At 36.5% G+C, this 8908-nt stretch overlaps 1 protein-coding gene across 1 annotated transcript; it reads right to left on the bottom strand.

Moving 5' to 3' along the window:
- Positions 1-315: 315 nt before the first annotated feature.
- Positions 316-1417, bottom strand: LOC106662673 (protein YIF1B-B-like). The gene is made up of 2 exons (XM_014386906.1): positions 1179-1417; positions 316-1067 (listed from the first exon to the last, which is right to left on the bottom strand). Exons 1-2 carry the CDS (start codon positions 1309-1311, stop codon positions 400-402), a joined length of 801 nt encoding a protein of 266 aa, XP_014242392.1. The 5' UTR covers positions 1312-1417; the 3' UTR covers positions 316-399.
- Between the last annotated feature and the right edge of the window lie 7491 nt (positions 1418-8908).

Raw genomic sequence — 8908 nt, 5'->3', positions numbered from 1 at the left:
ATCTAACATGGCCTGAATGAAGGAAGAGAAAATTCAATGAGATCCGATAAACCCGACCGATATTGTATTGGCCCTACACTGAATATGACGAGAAGGCGTTTGGCAGATCAACCCAGCAAAGATAGGAAGGCCAAAATGATCGTTAACGAAAAATTGAAACATGTTCATTTCTCGTTCGAATTATCAAGTCATAGCGATTGTATTTTTTTCTAAAAATAATAATTTGATAAATAAGACAGATAAAAATACTGTATTTAAATCAAAATTATGTAAGGTTACATTTGTGTTCATTTTTAATTTATAAAAAAACAGATGTACACTACTAAAATAATTTTTTGTTAAAATAAAGATAACAGAGCATTGATATGATTTATTCCCAAAGGGAATTCAGCAACAAAGTCAACCTGGTATATGTAATGTATAGGATAACCAAGCCATGAAAAATGGCTGCGAGATTGCGACGCACGCCAAGAAATACATCTGTCTTTTATTAATCAAGATATTCGAATCCTGGTAGATGTGCGAATTCATTTGGGGGAAGCCGGAGTTGTAACTTCTCGGATCGTTGGGTAAGCCGGGAAAAGTTCCATACTGAGAAAGCAGTTGAAGCCGCAGCGTCCTTACCATAAAAAACGACAGGGCAGAGCTGAAATAAACCAGTACGGCTACGAATTCACCGAAGGACAAAGTTAATTGGGCGAGGGTTGAAACTGTGGCCCCAACGAATTTGTAACCATCGTAAGCGACGAACTCAACTGTCGAAAAGCATATTTGCACGGACGTGAGGTATATCATTAATAACTGCAAGCCTACTTCTAATACCAAGCAGAGGACCGACTGCGTAGCCGCGACGACGAGAGTTTCCACGCAGAATCTTCCGTTGATACCAAGGGCGATACCGATTGTGAGGAGGTATGTTGCGAAAGCCATCACCGGGATGTACAAATCTGGAGAGTTAATGTCATTTTTAGGTTTAGCGGGAACGTAGTCGATGTATCGCCTCGTCCAATCGTAATGGTGAAACGGGAAGAAAAGCAACTTGAGTTTACCGCATACGTAGTTCGTATCTACGGCAAAATAGTGTCTTAGAGCGTTTACCGGTTTGTAACAAGCGAATTTCTCCTCGGCGATATTCCTTCCCGAACCGACGAGTTTGTTCCCGTAAAATAGAAACGCACCTGTGACTTGGCTCGTGACGAAATTCCTCAACGCCTCGTCGGTGTTGTCCCGTCCTGCAAAACTGCACGCAGATGCTCCGATGTCATCGTTCATCTCGTGTATCCTTCTGTAATAGGCATGCTGAGGATGCATCTCAGAGATTCAAAAATGCAAGATTATTGGAAAATTATGAAATCAAACAGCAGATTTATAAAATAAACATGTGTTGTTTTAAACAAATAATACAAATGAGAATAAACCTTTGATGTCAGATTTTTTTCTTAATGGTAAAGATTTCTCTTTTATTTCCTGACACAGATGTCGCCTTTTGTTTTCAACCTCTTTCATTTGTTCATCGCTCTCGTCAGATGTCAACTTTTGACAGTTATCGAACTAAAAAGATTCTTTTTTTCATTCTATTGTTGATCAAAAAAGGACTTACCTGAAATAATCTTCACTTTTATTTTTTTATCGTCTTTCTACCTTATTGATGTGACATGGAAAAAACCGAATTAATCTGATGAATTTATTAATTTTAGTAAGTTTATTAAGCAAAACAATATTGTCACATTATTCCATTTAGTTAAAGGTAAAATTAAATTGTTTACAGTGGGTTCACCTCTTAACATCATCTTTCCAATTAAATTGATTGTTGAAATTTGATTATCGTTATATCTTGATACTTATATATAACATTATTGTTCTTGTTCTTGACAAATTATTTTATTTGAAATTTTTAACTAAATGATATTTACTTATTACATTAATATTACTTCTGCATTTGTCTAACAATAAGTCGAACTTTTTTTTTAAACTTCATTTATATTTATCTACAACTCTATAAGTATTGTATACAAGCATACAACCAGCAGATTGAATTTCATTATTTTGCGATTGTGACATTACGAGCGTAACTAGGAAAACTACCCATTGGCACGTGCTCTGGATTAATAATATAATATTAATCATCAAATAGGTCTCTTATTAATATTCTTTTCAGTCACCTACGTGGTATTATAATTAAATGGGAATGGAGTAATCATATTTGGGTGGTTAGTGTGATCTTGTAATTTACTGTAAAACGTCTGTAATATGTTTTGATGGATGAAAAAACTGTTGACATTTGAAGATCTTTGTGAAGTGTGTTATTTTTTACATGAAAAGAACAGAAACAATATTTGACCAATCCGTAAATTTGGCCGTATATGTTGAAATGTTTTTAATACAATTAAGTTTTTAGTTGAAATAAAAAGGTCAATGGCACGAGCGGGATTTGAACCCACTTAAATTCGACCCACTTGTGCCATTGACTTCTTTATCTCAACTAAAAACTTTAATTAATTGGTCAAGCAGACCACGAAATTAGTGAATTTAAGTTTTATTTAATAGTAATCTTGATCGTCGGGTCATTAGATAGTAAAGCATTTTAAATCATGCGTTAAGTATTGTTTTTTAATCGTGTGTGCGGATACAAAGTTAGTCTTTTATTACATGAAAGTCCTAAATAGTTAACTTTGCCTGATTGAGGAATCGGTTCATTGTATAAATGCTAAGAAGTCTCACGGCGGAGTGTGAAGGTGATGTTTGTGACTTCGAGGTCTTTATTTTCTTCTCTGCAGTCTCATTTGTGGGTATGTCAGAAGTAAAATTATAAACAACTTCACTAATTTCGTGGTCCGCTTGACCAATTAATACATTACAATTAATTAAGGTTTTTAGTTGAGATGAAAAAAGTTAATGGCACGAGTGGGATTCGAACCCACGACCTTCGGCTAGATACGCCGCTGCTCTACCACCTGAGCTATCGTGACCTCGATCCACTCGGACATCAACTCCCCATCTCAACCCCACCTTATGAGTTTTCCCTCCTTTCGCCATTTTTCATTCGACATTAATTGGTCAAGCGGACCACGAAATTAATGAATTTAATGAATTAACTGAAGTACACTTCACTAAAGCTCTCCGTCGCCATTTCTATTGTCGTCGAGAATCCAAACCGATTACACGACATTTGAAAAATGGCGAAAGGACAAGCTGGGTTCATATCGGCTTATGGGTCGGCTGCGGACGGCGGGTGCTGCATCAGAGGTACGCGTGGGTTAGGGTACCAGATCCTGTCTGCATAGACAGGGGAGGGTGCATAACCATCTGAACTGTGGGTAGTAGAAAATGTTCCAAGTCCATACCTACTACATGGGAATGGACAGGTTGGCTTAGTAGTGAGGCTTCTGGCGAGCACTTAGTATGAACCTGTTGCTCGGGGTACCGTTATCGGTTTCCTTCCGAGGGCAAAGTGCTAGGAGGTGGTTAGACATTCCACTTTAAACAAACCCGCGACCGGAGCTAAACAGGTAGTTCTTACCCTGGAGGAGCCCCTACTCTGGGAGATGCAAGGCAGGATGACCCCTGATGCATTTCAGTCAGATTGGGGAACCCTCTCCCGGCGGCACACGCTCTGGTTCTTAACGCAGGACAATCCACTCGGCATGGACAAGCGGGCAGTGAGGTCCGTCTCGGCCCCTCGGGGCAGGGGCGGCTTCTACATCAAAACGTGCGGCTATAACCATACTCAGTCGTTAGCGAAGGTGTCATCTCTCATCTTGATAATCAAAACGTCTGGTAAGGCCTAAGGGGTAGGTGCGGACGTTAAAGATCTTCATGTTCTTTTAAAGACAAGTACCTATGGCCCCTAATGACCCCTGTGGCCCACCTGGAAGGACTTTATCTTACAAGTCTTTGATCTCTGGCTTATGGCGAAAAATCTCTCCTGAAGACCTGAAGGTATGATTATATGATCCAATAATAAGGTACTGATGTAAAAATATGTGTAATTTGACTTGATCTTAATTGAACATAAAATTGAATTTTAAATTAAATTGGTCTAAGGCCAAAATGTTCAAAAAACTATAGTTAAACGATTACTTATATTTTAATCCTGCACAATACGAAATAGTATAAAATTGTTATTGAACACAATAATAATAATAATAAATAATAATCAATCACATTAAGACATTTCAAACTTCTAATATCTAAACGTTTATTTAAGTAAATTTCTGAGATGTATTAGCTTTTGAAAGTAAAAAATTGTAGAATGTCCCAATCTTCTTTTTTGGAAATAAGCCATAACAGACTTGAGTTGTTTGAATAGCGTCAAGTTATTTTTTATCACAAAGCCGTCACTTTGCTGAATTACCTTTCATAAGATGAAAGATTGTCCTCCATTCAAAAACAAAGCACCAGAGAGATCCTGCTAATTCCATCAATTTATTAAAACAAAGTTTTTTTTCTCTCTCTCGTAAGTAAGAGTTTCATCGGCACATTAATTCCACGTCGAGTTTCACTAGCTGAGACCACAATTTGATAAATTAATTATAAGGTCCGCATTGTTTGAAAAGACTTTCCACTTTCGGATAATTTATTTGATTTCTACCGTCAACATTTTTCCCGAGCATGACAAAAGTGAGGATTATCTAGACCGTTAAGGGTACGCTTATAGTTACCTTTTAAATTACCTTTTAACCAGGCTATTTTCTTTTGTCGCATTATATATGCAAACGAAGAATTGTTTTCCAAGTAAATGATGGAATTCGAATCGCCATTGAGTTACAGAATATAAATTGCTCATAAAAACATGATTGCAATTGGAAATCAATGCAAAAAATTGCATTCTAAACCATTATAAATAAAACAATATTGTTGTAATAAGTAAAGAAATGATTTAATTTTACATTGCTATCGTTTTATAAAATTTATATTAATATTTTCTTTGGTGATTGATCAGCCTTCTCAGTTTAAATATTTTTCTTTCCAAAAGGTAGATTGAGGATGAGGCCAAGAAGGCAGAAACAACATTTATTTCCTTGTCGAGCTTTCGGCAGAATATGCTGATGGTCTTGTCTTGTGATTTTTGTGAGTATTAAGACTGAATGTATTTATTAGCGTTAATGTGTAGTGTGAGAAGTCCGATGGAGGAATACTGCATATGCCATCGATCGTCAATTTATTTAGTTATATAATATAAGGGGAAGAGGATGGAGGAATATCCAAGTACTCCACCACTCTGAGCTTATAGCAAATTGACAATAGCATTTTTAAAACTTGATGAATGTTTGATTTCAACAGCGATAGAATGACGATTACGGAGGACATTCGAAACAATAAAACGATCATCTCTCTGAAATGTGACACGATGGCGACCTGATCCATGACTTCTTGTGTGACTTCCAGGATCTCAGTAGCAGCCGTTCGGACTGGTTTCTGGGAAGGTTACTCACCCTGGCAACATACTCTTTCTTGACTTCTTCCATTTTCAAACAATGCTATGATTCCAGACGAATCTGTATCACTTAAACCAATTTGAAACTTAAAAAACAACACAGCTACAACAGAAAAAAATCAAACCACCGTAAGTTTAACTTCCAAATATAAGGCTAACATTGCGTAACCAAACTTTCAAATATTTCTAAGAAACTGGTTAATTTTTTTGTTACTATTAATGTAAAAGTTTAAAAGCGGGATGCTTTCAATAAATGTTTGAACTTTCTTCACAGCAGAATAAGCCAGATAATACCGACGCACATTCTACAAAGAGGAACAATCTAATTGTCTCTATGAACTGTAGAATGGATTAGTTAGTCTCATTCAAGAAAATATTTCTCAGTGTAAAGCTTCTTTTTTTTTTTTTTTTTTTTTTTAAGAGGGTTCGCAACAGCAGAGGTCATATAAACTCTCAGGGTTTCGGTGTTTTGAAAAAAAAGCTCATTTGTAAGTATATCGGGTTCGAATGCAGGGCCGCTGGATTCGAACCCGGGATCTTTACCTTCCAGTGATGAGCGCCGTGTCAAAGCCTAAACCTTTGCGGCCACCGACCCCCCACGCCATAAAGGCACTTATCCTCAATAATAATAAAGTGGAAAAACCAAATATATATTAAACAAAATTTATTGAAATAATTTTTAATATTTTATTTTTTGTGCAGTCAGTCTTAATTCAATTAAAATCATATTAAAAAATCTAGATATGTGCAAAAATGGCCGGATAATTTTCTACTTAGTTATTCGAACTATTATAAATTGAATTAGTTTTTCTTTTCAAGACATCTCAGTTTTGAATAAATTGCACTGCTTTTTGGAAATGTGAAATAACAAAATTATTGTCAATGATACGCTTCAATAACTTTCTATTAGGAGCACCATTAACTTTTTACTTTAACTCAACTTCAAAGTAAACCTAATTACTTTGAATCGTTGCTCCATTATTATTGAAACTGACTTATTTATTATCGGCTATTATTATTATTATTATTATTTTTTTTTTGATGGAGTACTTTTATAAATATTCCGCCTTCGACCCCGAACACACACTCTATACGCTCTCAACGTTCGAGGGGCGATGATGACGTTATATTTCACCCTCAACCCTCGCCATTCACGCTAATAAATACATGCACTCAGACAAAACATATAGACACACAACACATAAGACATATTATATACAATAAACAACCCCAATTTCCCCTAAAAAGCGGAACAGGGGACCCTGAAACTCACTGCAGTGCTCGAGTACCATCCTCAGATTGGAGCATGCCTACACGCTCCCTGTAGGGAGCCAAGGCATGGCATGTTTTCAGTATGTGGGACACATCGAGCAACCTTTCTCTGCATAAGGGGCACCTGCGCGGACTTTGGCCCAAGAGCAGGTGCCCGTGTGTCAACCGCGTATGGCCTATTCTTAATCGCGTATGGATGATTCCTTGTTTCCGGCTCAGGTTCTCGGGGGACCATCTACGAATCGTGCTCTTGACGCGCAAAAGCCTCGCGTACGACCCGGCCCACTGATGCTGCCATCTTTCTTTTATCATGTTCTTTACTGCTAGCTTGGCGTCAGAGGGCCTGGTCTCGATGGTCCGGTCTGGAGGGTGAGACGCCCCGGCCTTTGCCGCCTCGTCCGCATGTTCATTACCCTCCAGCCCGAAGTGTCCGGGGATCCAGACAACAACCACCGTTTTTCCGAAGCGCTTCAACTCGGCGAATTTTTCCATCAACAGCACGACGAGAGGGTCCACAGAGAACCTGTCTCGCAGGGCCCAAACAGCGCTCAGAGAGTCGGTGCATACGAGGAAGGCAGATCCTTCCCCGGTCCGCGCCGCCTCAAGAGCGTGCCAGATCGCATATATCGGCTATTATTCTGAAAGTTTGAGTTTTATCTTAGGTAAAGTAATTTTTCCCATTGATAAATTTAGTATTTTAAAATTTTAAATGATAAAATTTATTAATATTATAGCAAGAAGTAAAACAATTTGAGAGACTAAAATGATTGCAGACGATCAAACTATAAATATTATTTGTATTATATTTTAATGAAGTTTGTATTATGATATAAATTTAGTATTTACATCAAAAAAGGTACATATAGTTAAAATATGTTTTTAGAGCCAAAGTTATTTTCTCGTGTTTTTTCCTTAAATCTTTTCTAACAGAAACTCAAACATATTTAGAAGAAAATAATAAATAAAAAAGTTTATTTCTACTAAAACTATATGTAGATAAACATAAACTAAATTATAATAAAATAAACGACTAAATGGTCACAAAGCGTCTGCCGGAAATCATCATCGCCATTAGCAAATAAGTAGTTAATATATTTTTTGTACTTGTAGCACATAAAAGTAATGAAAAAGTGTTTATAGGTAAAGTTATCTTTTAATTTTTGCCCTAATATAAGACAATCATATGCGAGGTGCGTTTTGCTGCCTCCCCCAACAGATTTTTTTTGTCGCCTCACCAAATACTCATTAAGTCGGACGACAAATGTGTCGGATTGTCCGCGTGGGGCAGATGGCAAAGGGAATGTACGAAGCACACTGCGACATCGCAGAACCCACTGGGAATGTTTTATGGCAAAGGGGGGAGGATTCATTACACGCCTTGAACGCCCAGGGGAAACTTAAATACAAACCGAGATAATTTGTAGATAACATCAGGAAATTTTTCATTTGAATACAACTTGGTGTTGGGCCTGTTTCCTTTCCGGCTAATTTCGGATATGCCGTTGTTTTTGTATTCCTTTTTTTAAAGTGAAAATACTGAGGAAACAGGAACACTTCACTGACGGCGTAAAACCGTGTAAAAGAGCATTAAAGACTTTTTTATTGCATCAAGCAAGCACATCAACGCAAAATTGAAAGGTGAGTTGAGGTCTTCCAGCCTTTACTTTTTCACTGGTGACCCCATTCTGTGGCAGGTAGAAAATCGATCCGCAACAAAATCTTATTATCCTAACTGCACAATTTTCATTTATTTATTTTTTTTTGTGTGTTTTTATATTATCATATTTTGTAGGATAAGGTATATTAATTTGTCTTGGAATGAAAATATATAAACAATAAATCAACATACAATGCTCATTATCAATTTAAAATATTATTAAAATATTAAAAATTATTATAAAAATAAAAATTATTAAATATTATAATATTAAAATGATAATAAAAATTCTTTCAAAACACAGCAAAAATAAACAGATCAGTGACAAAACGAACTAGATTTACAACTTGGTTTACAGCTTTTCGTTTATAAAAACTAAACGAAAATAACAGTGATTTTTGTAATTTATCTGAAATACCCTTCAGCATGTGCCAAAAGCCAAACAGCCAACTGAAAGTTGAGGGTACTTCGAGGTCAATGGACTTGAGGTTTTATCATTGAATTTTAATATACAATTATAAACAATAATACAGATTGTAAAA

This window comes from Cimex lectularius, unplaced genomic scaffold, assembly GCF_000648675.2.
Source record: "Cimex lectularius strain Harlan isolate CLEC.00 unplaced genomic scaffold, Clec_2.1 scaffold240, whole genome shotgun sequence".
NCBI classification, from domain to species: domain Eukaryota; kingdom Metazoa; phylum Arthropoda; class Insecta; order Hemiptera; family Cimicidae; genus Cimex; species Cimex lectularius.
Note: the sequence above shows the minus strand (reverse complement) of the source record. Positions and strands in the feature narration are given on the sequence as shown.